Source organism: Lontra canadensis, unplaced genomic scaffold, assembly GCF_010015895.1.
Source record: "Lontra canadensis isolate GAN:19392208 unplaced genomic scaffold, GSC_riverotter_1.0 scaffold40, whole genome shotgun sequence".
Classification (NCBI taxonomy): Eukaryota; Metazoa; Chordata; class Mammalia; order Carnivora; family Mustelidae; genus Lontra; species Lontra canadensis.
The window spans coordinates 2390016-2404059 of NW_022631034.1; the positions used below are offsets into that span (position 1 = coordinate 2390016).

Below are 14044 nucleotides of genomic sequence, written 5' to 3' on the forward strand. Positions count from 1 at the left end.
GCCACAGGCTGGAGCCATGTTAGAAAATACTGGGGCAACGGAATATTAACCTTTTTCTCCAAAGAAAAGCCACAAACTCTGTTCCTTGGAAGAACTGGCCTCCCTTGCTTGAAAATGGTGCACTGTGTAACACAGACAAGGCTAAATTCGAGCAACATGTGTGGACTGCCTTCAAGATCAGCCCGCTGTCCCTTCCTGACTTCAGGTGGAGGGGACTCTTGGCAGAGCCAGGTAAGTGAGCAGCATGGGGCAGCGGGAGTGTGGCGGCAGCTTTCTGAGGTGGCAGAGACATGTGTTAAGACCCAAAGTGCCCCTTGTTTCTGCCTTCCTAAGAACATGCCTCGGGATTGCCTTTCATTCCTCAGCCCAGCTGACTAGAAGCTTCTGTTTCTCCAAGGAGTGCGTCCTGCTCTCTCAGATTCACTGAGTGTCCCCGTGTGTTACCGAGGCCCTGGAGGACTGGACACTTGGGTCACGTGAAGGAATCAGCCAAAGGATAAGTCAGCCCTCAGACACCCTTGTTGGAGCCCCAGCTGGGTGAATAAAAAACTCATTCAGAATCTGAAATATGCTACTGCACTTGGAGTGGCGACTGAAGTTCCCTCGGTTTCATAAACAGTCTGATACAAACACGGCACTGGTGTAGGTCATAGCAGATGTGGTAAGCAGAAATATCGAAGACAGATGTGTACTATTTGTTTTATTTGTTTTCCACACCCATTTCAGCCTTCAACAGCAACACTCACACTGCCCAGTGGGCAAAGCCCAACATGGCTCTAGGGGCTCCTAACATGGTCAGAAGCACCCTGGGGTGTCCCTGCAACAAGTTCAAGGGGTCCATGAACTGGAAGGAGAAAAACTGTATCTTCATTTTCACCATTCTCTAACTGAAAGTTACCATTTCTTGCAATTATGAATGTAGAAAACAAAGTCCTGTTAATATTAACACTAGCATTACCTGTAATTTTGTTACTAACTGAAATCATGACATTTTCATAACAATTACAATTACAGATATATATCTGTAACATCGGTAACATGGATAATTGCAAATATCTTTGAAATCCAAAGTATCATATTTTACTCATTTAAAAACATTCAAAGAAGAGGCCCATAGCCTCCAGCAGGTTGCCCTTGGGGTCTATGGTACAAAAAAGCACCAGAGCCCCTCCACTAGAAGGAAATGAGCCAGCACAATGAGACAAGTCGGTCCTAAGGCTCCACCTATGCAACTAACATTCTCAGTTTGGGCCAAAAACAGGGATGACAGAACAGTTGGGGAAAAAAAAAAAGGAAAAAGTCAAAAGGACTGGGTTCTGGTACCTAACTTACTGAATGGCCTTTGGCACAACATTCACCCTTTTTGTCATTCCCAAGAGCACAACTATTCCTGCCCACAATGTACCAGGCACTCTGCAAATCACTTTGCAGGCATTACTTCCCCGTGGTCCTTCCAGCCACCTTTTGTCGTGGTACTATTCCATGCATTCTACTGATAAGAAAATTCAACCTTAGCACTGTTAAGGAATCTATCCACCACCCCACCCAGCTGGAAAATAGCACCCATGGGAAATGTCCCTAAGGCCATTTGGTTTTACAGCTAGCAACTGAGCTAACAACCTCTACCACCATACTTACCCACAGGATTTTTGTGATACTCAAGTGAATGGCAGGTAGTTTGTCTGTCAGATTTAAACAAGGCTTTCCACTTTCCAAAGCCAGTTACCAACATTTTAAAATTATTACCACTACTGAGGTTTTCAAGTATAGCAAAATTTTGAGTTTTAGAAATACCCCGCAGAAAGATAAGATTCTATCAAGGGGACTTCTGAGTTGTAGTTTATGTTTAAGTGGCAAAATAATTATCACAAAGAATGGCTGATGGACTGTAAGAGCATCTACGTTAATGCCAGATAAAGATCAAGTCCAACTAATACTTGCTTGCTGGTGTTCTGCTATAGGGCTTAAAAACTGCAATCCCTTAAGTAAATGAAATAAGTGCCCTTCAATCTGGCTGCAGGCTCTTAATTTATGTAGCAACTTTCTTCCTCCTACAAGGTTGTACCGAAAGGGAAAATTCCATCCGCCTCTAGCCAGGTGGTTAAGTCCCAGAGTGGAGCAGCCTTAAAAAACATGGCTTGGGGGCGCCTGGGTGGCTCAGTGGGTTAAGCCGCTGCCTTCGGCTCAGGTCATGATCCCAGGGTCCTGGGATCGAGCCCCGCATCGGGCTCTCTGCACAGCAGGGAGCCTGCTTCCCTTCCTCTCTCTGCCTGCCTCTCTGCCTACTTGTGATCTCTGCCTGTCAAATAAATAAATAAAATCTTTAAAAAAAAAAAAAAAAAAAAAAAAAAAACATGGCTTGAGGACCTGCCTAGCATTACAGCCTCTCTGCTCCTTTCTTAGCAGCTCTCTAGAACTTTCTGTGCAGAGTGGAGGCACCCCTCCAGGAACATTCTCACCCTGACCCTTCAGGGGCCACCTACCTGACTCACGATGAAGAAAATGACAGTCATAGCAGCGCAGGCCAAGGTGATCAGCATGAGGAACTTGAACCTGAAAATCAGCCCCTATTGGGAAGGAGAGAAAGAGCAGTTTACCACTCTCCTGGCTAGCACTAATCTTTTTCCCAAGATATAAATCTGTAAAAAAAAAACAATTTAAAAAAATCTATAAAATAAAAGTCCTAAGAGGGACTAGTAAAGTAATTTCACATACTAACATTTCTCCTGCAGAGGTGAAGGTGGCTGAAAATCTTACTGGACCAAATATTTCTTATGTTCTTATCTCTCATGAAACAGTGATACCAGAGCCTGGGGAAATTATATTCACGGCATGTTGTGAGGCTGCTAATTTCCCTGCTAAGCTGGTTATGCTTCTCTGCAAGGGTTCAAAGTCACCAAATCCAAGTTTTCTGCGGTTGTAATAAAATTCTGCTCCAGTGAACAAAAAGAAATGTGCATATTAATCAACATGAAGTGGATTTGGTTGAATTTTCTCATGTGTCACTCCAGCTCTAGAGACAGGCAAAGCTTCAGAGAGTGCCCAAGGTTTCCTGAGAGCAGGATTTAAGAGAACCTGTGTTTCAGGGAGACACACCTCTTATTCCAGGGCTCTTAGCTGCAGATCCACTGCACATAAAAGCCCTGAGTTCTGCAGTTTCTGTTTCTTTTCACAAGAGGAAATAGGCCCATGTCTCCAAGGACTCAGGCATGAGTCCAAGGGATCCTTGAAAAAATAAGAATGTGTTGCCTACATTAGAGATCAGAGGATGTTGAGTGTTTTCCCTTGAACAAGGCACATAACCTTTCAACAGAGATTACTGAATTCTATCTGATCACATGCTGGATATTTTTAGGGAAATGTGGCCTCTTAGAGTCTAAAAATCAGATCACCTGGGCTGAAGCCCAGGCTTCAGCAAGGGAACCTTACCTAAAGCCTCACCCCGGCCAAAGCCCTGATTCCACCTTGTCAAATCTCCCATCTGGTATCACCCACATTCCATCCCAAAGCTGAAGAACCTGCTGGACAAGTTCACCCCTTCTGAGGACAGAAAGACAGAGAGACCACAGAAAACTCCAAGACAGACACAAGCCAGCTAGATGCTGTCAGGTTTAGACTCTTATTTTGCCCAGAGACCCTGCATGACAGGAGACTCCCTCCATGTGTATCTGCAATAAAGGCATCTCCTCTCCAGGTGCAGGTGTGTGGTGTATGTTTACACACCAAGCGGGAGCTCTCGAGTCATCAGTTCCCACACGAGCCTGAAAGTTTGCTCACCTCGTAGTGGAGCCGCCGGACTTTGCTCATGGCCGGCAGGCTGGACTGCTTCCCGCTGATGTTCTGAAACACCTGAAACACCATGAAGCACAGAAACAGGAAGTATAGGCAGAGGCAGATACCAGCCACAATGATGAAGGCCATCTGATGGTTTCCAGTAAAGGAAAGGGCAGGCTTGCTGATGACACAAACACCTCTCCTCAGTTCTGCTGGCAACGACACACACGGTCTCCAAACAGGGGGATAAGATAGTAAAACCTGGCATTCTAATGCCAGTGATAGCGATTTTTGGACACAAAAGTACAAAAGAGCGGAATGTTCCAAGCTGCTCTCTGAAGTGAGTGAGAAGAGGAATGGAGCCTTGCTTATTAGAAATGCAGACTCCAGGGCCCACCAGAGACCTACTGGATCAGAAACCGCCTCTTAACAAGATTCTCAAGAGACTGGTACCACGAGACATTCGAAAAGCACTAAAATAATGGGTGTTGGTTGCAAATGACTGGTCAGGTAGAACGCTGCATTAAAATCACCAGAAGTTATAATACAGCCCAGGTTCCATGGCGGATCTATGGAATCTGATTTTCCAAGAGCAAGGAAACCATGTATAATCATGTTTGAGAACCAGTGGGCTAGTGCTTGGATTTTTAGAAGGAGACCAAGACGCCCGGTCAGAGGGTGATGATGTGGGGGTTGGGAGCAGCAGCTCAAGGGAGGCTGGGCATGGGATGGAAGGCCTTCCGGTAAAACCAGGGATGAAGTTCTGCCTGCAATTTTCTGTCACCACAAGAAAAATCTTGTCAAATGGAACAGAGAGCAGAAGGACAGATGGCCAAGGTGGGAGATGAGGGTAGAAGCAGCATATACTTTGAAACTGATCCGGGCAACTCTGAGACCTATCTTGAAAGCTCAACTGGAGAATCACCAAGGTTTGGAGAATGCTGAGCTGGCCTGGGAGGCAGGTGACCTGAATCTAAGTCCCTTCTGCTACAACTCTACCTCAAGTTGCATATTTTAAGATATTTTAACAACTGTGAACTCAGCGTGTATATTTCATTAAATAATATATTTAATGCAGTTTCTCCTTCCTTCCTAAAGCCGACTGAAGTGAAGCACGCCAGAATGAAGGGAATATAGTTTTGGCTACAGGCCCTGACATTTTATTTGCCTCCCTGGACCTCCAACATATGTGTACAATGAAATGGCTGAAGCAGACTTAACACTGTAAGTACTCCCTGCGCTGTACAGCTCACATTTTCGGGAGGAAGGATGGGAGCAGGGGAAAGCTCAACTCTCTCATCTTCAAGGTAATGATACTACAAAATCAGTTGGCTCTCAAAGGTCTTGTGATACTAAGAAGCCCACGTAAACCTCATGGCCGGACAAAGCGTATTTACCAGCACATGACCCAATAGTATCCATCAAGAAAGAACTCCAGCCTCTCTCCCCACTACGGAGAGTCTTTCTCTCCCACAGGACTTAACATATTATTTAGGAAGATAAAATATTTAAATCCAGCATCCTAAAGGGGAGAAGTGAAGACTGTGGCTTCTGCTTCATGAAGATAACTCAGACCGAGTGTACGCCAACCAGCCAGAAACCTCGGCTGCTGCTCTGGAACAAATCACCTTAGTCTCATCTCTACATGGTCTCAGAAATGAACAGCCACAGCGTGGTATGCCAGCACACCAAAGTCACCATAAGAAGTCTCACACACGGAAGGACCTCAGAAACAGGCTCTCCCCAGCAGCCCAGAGATGAACCTCTGTGGTTCATGCCAGTCATGCTTGAGTCTGCAGTAAACAAGTGTCTAAGAGATCATCCGGACAGGCTGTGGTAAGACAAGCAACTGCGATCCTTAGCCCTGGGGATACGCTGCACCTTCCTCTTTCTGCTGGCTCTTACCGGGCTTAAAAGCAAGCATTAATTCTTCTTATTTGCCTTAATTGTGCCATTCTCATTGGTCTGAGGATCAAAGCTCTGGCTGGCACACATGGAGAACATCAGCAGGACTTAGACCATGATCTGGGGGGCACCAGGCAGCTATGGGAAGAAATGAAACCCTGAAGCCATCAAGGAAGGATACGGCCAGCTCGGTTCCAACATCTGTGGTCCAGATACTATAGAAGGGATTCGTGAGCTGTACCCCTCTGCAAAAAAAAGAGATGGAAAGACAATTAATACTGAAGCAAAAGGGGATCTTCCTTTTCACACATCCTCTACTTCTCAGCCAGAAGGCAGGGAGTGTGTGGAGATGAAGAAAAGTTCACAGACTTAAAGAGAAACAGTTTGAAGGACAGGACCAGCCCAAATATTTCAGCCCAATCCTTATCCGATGATGTGACCATGTCCAATGCTTCTGTCCCACAAGCTCCCGGCCACCGTTCCTTTTTTTGACCCCTCCTCCTGAAGAGCTCCGGTGGACATGGGGATGCACCTTTCAGCCCAGGATCCCACAGCCACTTGCTCACCTCTCACACATGTCAAATATGAAGAGGCAGAAAGAGCCAACAGCAATCGGTCCAACTTGCTTCCAGTATCCCGCTATGTGATTCCGCTCGTGCTGGTCCTGCAGGAAACCAAAATGAAGAATGAAACTGGGGAGACCAGAGCAATTCTGGAGGTAAGTCAGTCATTGCGACAGTCCTTGCTGACACCGACTGTATACCACACATCATGCTAGACTCAAGGCATATGAGAATGAGTAAGACCAAAATCTCCGTTCCAGAGGACCTCATTTTTTAACAGCCCATCCATAGGGGCTCTCACAGCCACTGGAACAGGATGTTATGGGAACACAAAAGAAAGGCCTTGTACCCTCAGCAGTGGAAGTTCTCTGCTCTGCAAAATAACTCATTCCAAATTAAATTATGTCTTATCACTTGTGTTTGTTCAGGCGGATGGATCTCCAGAGGACAAGGTAAAGACTTCAAGGCATTAAAATACGTCAAGAGATAGATCAATCTCTCTCATGATTGGGGAAAATAGACATATGTTCTCCCTATCTCCATTAAAAGCAAGAGTGGTTCCTCTTGGTAGATACACAAAGATGCTAAGAGACAGAAAATGAAGGAATGTAGAGTGCAAACATGGGGAAAGGCAGAAGACAAATCTTAGCACCCAGGCTAGAGACCAGGTGCGACAGTCCACACAAATCCCCTGTGGCTGGCTGTGCCACTGCTGGACCCAAGTCCCCTGTACTCCTAGCCCTGCTGCCAAGGGCATCACCACGGGAGGACCCCTCCCGCCTACCCCAGGTACCCCAGCCATCAGCAAACACCTCTCTCTCCTCTTACTGCTCTCCTAGAAGCACTGCAAGTTTTCAGAAGCAATGATGAAACCCTAGGAGAGTTTAAAAGCAGTCCACTACTATGAAGCTGACTGCCCAACAGGACCAAGCTCCAGCTGGCATATCACCTGAGCCACGATGTTAGGACCCCACCATTCTTATTGATCCATACTACCTTCGATCCCTCTGTCTGGGCAAACTGAGATCAAGGAGGTCAGTGTTTCAGGGTAACAGGGGTTACTAGGCCACCTGGACAAACTGCCCCCTGGAAAAAGCCAGACCCACATTCTCTGGGGGTTACCTTGGTCCTGGGGACAAGCAGCGCTGAAGCCAAAGCAGAAGAAACAGTAATAGTCACTGGCATTGCTGTGTTTACTTCCTGTGAAACACTCACATTATTTCGCTTAAATCTTACAAAAACCCTATAAACCGGGCCTTTAAAATCCATTTTACAGATAAGAAACTGAAGATTCTGGGTCAGAAAGTCACTTGCCAGAGTCCACTTGGCTAGGTAATCAGTGGTGGAGTCAGAATTTGAACCGGCATTCTGACTCCGGAGCTCAGTCCTGCAACCACTGGTTTACCTTGTCTCACCCCCGGTCTCTCCCCACTCAGGAGCTCTTACCATCATGTGCTCGCCACAGAAGATGATCCAGAAGGACAGCAGCATCGCATAGAAGATACCCTGTCGGATGTCACCGAACAGCAGCATCCAGGTCCAGTCAAACCCAATGGAAAACCATTCCACTGGGATATTGATAAAAGTCATGGAAATCCCAAGGGCAAAGATGACTCTGATCATGAGAAAACAGCAGGAAAACCACTTTATTCACCCAGGAGACAGATTTTCAAAAACCAAACCAAACCAAACCAAACCAAAACCAAAACCAAAACCAAAAACCCAACCTAGTTTGGGGGAATTGAGATGCTACCTACTGAGACTGAAGCTGTATGATTAGTTTCTTAGCTCTCATAATGAGTTCCTACACCTAGATGCAAAATGCCTTATCTTGTCGGCCCCACTGCATCATGAAGAAAGGCTATGTTAGCTTTTCTACAGAATTGAAGCTAACCTCCGTAGTACCCTGTACTTTATTTTGGTACATCAGATTAAGAGTTTCCTACAATGTTTTCTTCTCCTTTGCCTTCTTAAACAGAAGACTATTCTGAACATAATTATCCTCTTCTACCTATTCAGGTAATCATTAACCTGATCATTAAAAACATTCATAATTATTATTGTGATGATGATAGCCTCCACAGCAACTATGACTTGGATCAGCATGCTTGTTTCCATAAGAAATTACTCAAAACAACAAGAAATACAACTCCTTTTAGCTGCTTGTTTAGTTTTCATTTTGCTTTTTCCCTACTACCCTATTAATTGCCACTGCTCTATCAAATATCATTAATTGTTTCACTGACTTATTCATACTTTCAGTCATACCTATGAAATACAAGTGTTAATTAAGCAAGGATCACATGCCAGGCATTTTGTTAGGGCCAAAGATAACTAAGTGAGGTAGTACTCTTCTACTCATGGAGACAGATTAGTGTAAGCCAAATGTAGTGTGTCAAGAGATGTGACACAAGTGTGAACAGGCTGCCTCAGGGACTTCTAACCTTGAAAGAGACAGAAATTGAGAGGACTTATGAGTCATGACTGGGGAGGTGGAGGGTACTGCAAGCAGAGGGAAAAGCCTGAATCATTTGGGGATCTGCACATGGAGGAAATGACAGGACATGAGGAAATGACAGGCCATGACATCAGAGAAGTAAAAAAGGCTGAACTCGTAAAGAAACTCACCTGCCCCATTAGAGAACTTATCTTGAAAAGACTGAGGATCCAACAAGAAGTTTAAACAGTGGAGTGACATCATTCATTCATTCAACAAATTCATTCATTCAACAAATTATTGGGCTCCTACTATGTGCCAGTCACTATTCTAGATGCTGGGGATATAGCAGTAAACAAAGTAGGCAAGGATCCTGCTATAATGATGCTTGCATTCAGAACGGGTGAAAGGAGGGGTCTGGGAAGAAAGCCAACAAATAAATAGAGAATATAATGAAGAAAAATAAAGCAAGGTAAGAGAATCGAAAGAGAAGGGTTATTATTTTATATAAGGGAGATAGGAAGAAGGTTCTAAGATAAGAGACATTATGGCTGGGCCTGAAGGAAATAGGAATTGAGCCACAGAGATATCTAGGAAAGAGCATTTCAGATGAAGAGAACAGCAAGTGCAAAGGCCTGAGGTGGGAGCATACCAGGCATGTTTGAGCATCATCAAGTGGTAGAGAGGATAGGAGATGAAATCAGAAGTGACAAGGGTCCAGGTCATCAAGGGATTTATAGGCCAGGGCAAAGGAAATGAAAAGCCAATGGAGAGAGCTTGGAGCAGAAGAGTTACAAGATCTGATTTACACTTGAACGGGAACACTGGCTGCTGTGAGAATAGACTGTAGGAAGGAAAACAGTGGAAGCAAGAAGTTGAGAGGCTATTTGCAATTCTCCAGGTAAGAAATGAAAAATGATGGGGAGTTAGATTAGTGGGGTAGCGCTGGATATGGCAAGATTTCCTAGTGGGCTGGATGAGGAGTCTGAAGAAAAGAGAGAAGTAAAGGATGACTCCTACTTTCTACTCTCTAACCTGAGCAGCTAAAAGGATGGAGCTGCTATTTCCTACCATGGGGATGCTGGGTGCTGGGGAGAGGAACAAGCTTGAAGAGGGAAGAAATAAAATGTTGTCCTTTGTGTGCATTACATTTTTGTGCAAGTGAAGACGTTAAACAAACAGCTGGAATTCTTGGGTTCAGGGTTGGGAGAGGCTGAGGGTGAGGCTACGAATTAAGAATCATCAGGTGTAGATGATTAAGACCACGTATAATGTGTTTGTATATTAATGAGAATAATCCAGCAGAAAGGAAAAGTCACTAATGTGGGAAAGAAAGGGGATGTATCTACGAGTGTTGTCCTTCTGGAGCTGAGAAGGTTGGCTTAGGAGCAAGACAGTCTGTTCACTGTGACAGAAAGGATTTGCCCCAGATCATGGGAATGAAGAGCAAAGACAGAATAGAGAGCCAGAAATGTGAGAGTGGTTTAATCCCTAGGATTTAGTAATAATTTGCATGTGAAAGCTGAAGGCAGGGGCGGGGGCGGGGAGAAGAGTCCAGGATGATTCACGATCTAATCATCAGCCCAAGTAACACACTGACCACTTGAACTAGACACCAGGAAAACCAGGACCATGACAGGCAGATCAGGGATGCCAGTGTTCCTTAAGAGTGCTCTGAAATCAGCTCTTACTTTTCGAGAAGCACTGGGGGTCGGGACATCATAGTGATCCTCCTCCAATACCACACCATAATGATGAAGATGCTGGGCGTAAGGAAGGTCTTCATGGCAAACCACACTTTGGTGAAGCCTCCATTTTGATGGATTCCCTAAATAGAGACCAATCATAATTTTGAAGGTGAATATATCTTATTGTTATTTTCTATCAGCAAATGCATTTTGGGGAGAGGTGAAAGCAGATCTTTTCTGCCGAACTTTCAAGATTAAGAGTTTAGCAGTCATAGCATATACTCTCTTCACGTCCTCCCTAGCCCCTCCTCAGGCACTGTAGAAATCTAAATAAAAGGCAAAAAAATGGACTCACTCTATACAATAGGAATCATTAAGAACATGATCAAAGATTCTTCTCTAAGGATTTTTATTGAAAAATTGAGACATTTTAAGATGCTCAAAATGTTGGTATTGGTAAAATGTGTTAAGGTAAATTTAGTGGAATGCTAAGCAGCATTGCAAAGTATATTTATATTAAACTCGCAATATACTCTTAAATGAAAAAAAAAACAAGGAACAAAGAAGGCAGTTGGGTAGGATCTTTTTTCTGGTAAGGATATATGTATCTATCTATATGGAAAAAACTATAAGGAGATATATCAAAACCTCAACAATGACTATTTCTCTAGATATTACAGGTCATTTTTATGTTCTATATGTTTACATGTGCTTCCTAATTTTCTACAATAAATATGTATTTTATATGTGACTTTCTTAAGATTAAAAAAAAAAACCAAAAATCCTCTTGCTCCATGTTCTATCTTTTTGCCTGTTAAACAAATCAAATGGAAAAAACCTAAAACACCACTGTTCTCTTTAACATTTGTGCTTGCAAGACATGTAAAAAAAAATTATTTTTATCTTGGTGTTATTATGCCATCATGACCATTACTAAAAAACCTTAAATGGACATAATGATTGCATTACTTTCCATTTAAGCTGTCAGCCATCATAGGTATGTTTTCCATTTCTCAGGTGAAGCAATTGACACATGGAGATGCCAAAAGTGAGATGGAGTTTGCTTCCAATACACATGCCCACAGACCAATGTTCTAAGCCAGTGTTCTAATGTCCCATGCTGCCAGGATCCATTAGGTTCACTTACCACCAACTGAATATCCTTTATTTCCCCAATCCCGACGTTGATTTTCTTCTTCTCATTCACAGGCAGCCGGATGTTCAGAAGGTAGTACTTATGAGCTACAGACCCGATTTCCATGAAAGGAAGGACATCACATTCATAGTAACGGCCCTCATACTCTGGGGTCTGGAAGAAGAACAGAGAGTTTGTGACAGAATCGCTATTTCCAATAGACTATGTCTGAATTGTCTTACCTTTGGCTCATATCACTAATGCTAAAACGGATACCTTAGAGCTACAGATTATAGGGCACTATGGACATGGTGTCCACCGGCTTCCCCTCACCGCCCCACCCAAAAAAACCCAAACACATTTGAGGCAGAACCAGAAATTTTATTTTTTTAAGATTTTATTTATTTATTTGACACACAGAGAGCACAAGCAGGGGGAGCAGCAAGCAGGGGGTGGAGGGAGAAGCAGTTTCCCCATGGAGCAGGGAGCCTGATCTGGGGGCTCGATCCCAGGACCCTGGGATCCTGACCTGACCCAAAGGCAGATGTTTAACCAACTGAGTCACCCAGGTGCCCCTAGAACCAGAAATTTTAGATAAAAAAGAGAAACCCTGGCTATCTCTTAACACTTTCTCAGTTCTTCAGTCCTCATTAAGTCTCACATCAGACTAAGGTGGCCTCCCAGGACTGCAAGGGCTTTTTATTTGCAGCACATCCCTGGAGCCCTCAAAGGCTGTATGGACCGGTCAACTTCTGAAACGTTCAGAAGAAAGCCCTTGCTGACGTTCATCACACTCTTAGATAATGGCTAATTATTTTCATGGTTTTGGCGCAAAGGAGAAGCTACAAAAAGGTGAAATTACCTTCTTTTATTGATCTGATAGAAAAAGAAGTCAAGGAGCACTTAGAATTTGGGGAAGACAGAAGGGATAAAAGGTAATAATGAAATTAATTTATTAGAGATGCCCACTTGGGATTTTCTACCTAAGTGCCCAAGAGGTAAAATGGCAGAAGGGAGCAGAAATTTTAATTAAACCAAATTTAGCCCATTTTCTAGAACACCTCTTGTACTTCCTGCCAAGGATGGAAAAGCTACCACTCAGAGCATGGTTGTAGGAGTTTAAAGAGTAGGGGTACAGGTTGCTTTTGAAAACTAAATTCTGCTCTACCTCACCAGGACTCCTGGCTACATGTCTCTGGCAAGGGGTCAGAGTAGGGGAGTAAATATGGGCACGTACAGGCATGAGCTTCAGCAGCCTGGGACTTTTTCCTGATAAAAGAGATGAGTGCCTGCCATCAATTTTGGGTTTATACGTCAGCTCCAATATTTGCTGGGTGTGCACCTCTTGATCCAGTGAAACGAAAGACCTCATTTGCTGTTCCTAAGCCTACATTCTCAGGACCAACATGATTTTTTTTTATATTTTCAGAATAAAAATTCCAGTGAAGAAATCAGAAGGAAAATAACAAGGAGTCCTCACTTGTGTATGAAGGATCTCTGGCCCTTTTGTGATCTTGGGGATTCTTTATTGGACAGTCAGAACTTAAGAGTGTAATAAACAAAATTTTGTATAGAGGCAAAGACAAAGTAGAGGTGGAGGAGGCTAACATCTAGATTTTGGGCTTTCATTCTTCCCTTCCTCAATCATAGCAGACATTACTAATCAATCATTATAGTTTTTCATCATCTAAGGTTTGAGGGGCTCTTTCAGAACTACCAGTTGACTACATTTGGCTTATGAGAGTTTAAAAATTCTTCTGTAGAAAGCTTCCTGCTTCTTTTTAAAATTTTTTTTTAATTTTTTAAGATTTTTTTAAAATTTTATTTTACAGACAGAGATCACAAGTAGGCAGAGAGGCAGGCAGAGAAAGGGGGAAGCAGGCTGCCCGCTGAGCAGAGAGCTCGATGTGGTACTTGATTCCAGGACCCCAAGATCATGACCGGAGCCAAAAGCAGAGGCTTGAGCCACTGAGCCACCCAGGCACCCCGAAAGCTTCCTGCTTCTTTCCCAAACTTCAGCTGTGGACTAGACGATTCTTCCTTTGTAGATTCTTTCTCTTTCCTCTGCTCCTTTCATTTACAGTTACAGATCAGGATGAGTACTGTGGCTCTCCAAGAACTACTGACAACACATTAGAGGCTCTTATTTGGCTTCAGGTTAAGCTTCATTAAGCAAGTTGATTACCCTTTGTGTTAATAGTATGAAAAAGACTTTCTGATATGTTTCCATTGAAGGTCTTGTTTTATTTCTACAAATTGAGATTTCTGAGAGGGAAGGGAACAAAACTTATTCAGTCTAATGCCACTGACTTGATAGTGTTTCTCACCCAAGGTCCCAAAGTACTGGCTTGGAGACATGGGTCTTCCAAGTCCAGCCTCCAACTCTGATGGGGAAGAGGACCCTTGAGTACAGCAGGGAGAAGAGTGATTTGTCTCAGACATGCCTAATGGCAGGCATGGTGCTGTGGTAAGGAAGGCACCATACTCCATGCTCAGAGACTTAGAATCTAGCCCAGGTCTGGCCCCCTCCTGGGGGGAATAT

The 14044-nt window shown here is 43.8% G+C and overlaps 1 protein-coding gene across 1 annotated transcript in view; it reads right to left on the reverse strand.

Annotated features, from left to right (window-relative positions):
• WLS (Wnt ligand secretion mediator) overlaps window positions 1-14044 on the reverse strand; it is a 100609-nt gene that overhangs the window by 16657 nt on the left and 69908 nt on the right. Inside the window, exons 4-10 of the mRNA XM_032870074.1 lie at window positions 11515-11676; window positions 10371-10507; window positions 7689-7857; window positions 6246-6343; window positions 5861-5924; window positions 3778-3921; window positions 2484-2567 (exon numbers count right to left, since the gene is read on the reverse strand). Coding sequence (XP_032725965.1) covers window positions 2484-2567; window positions 3778-3921; window positions 5861-5924; window positions 6246-6343; window positions 7689-7857; window positions 10371-10507; window positions 11515-11676 — 858 coding nt within the window. The remainder of the gene's footprint in view (window positions 1-2483; window positions 2568-3777; window positions 3922-5860; window positions 5925-6245; window positions 6344-7688; window positions 7858-10370; window positions 10508-11514; window positions 11677-14044) is intronic.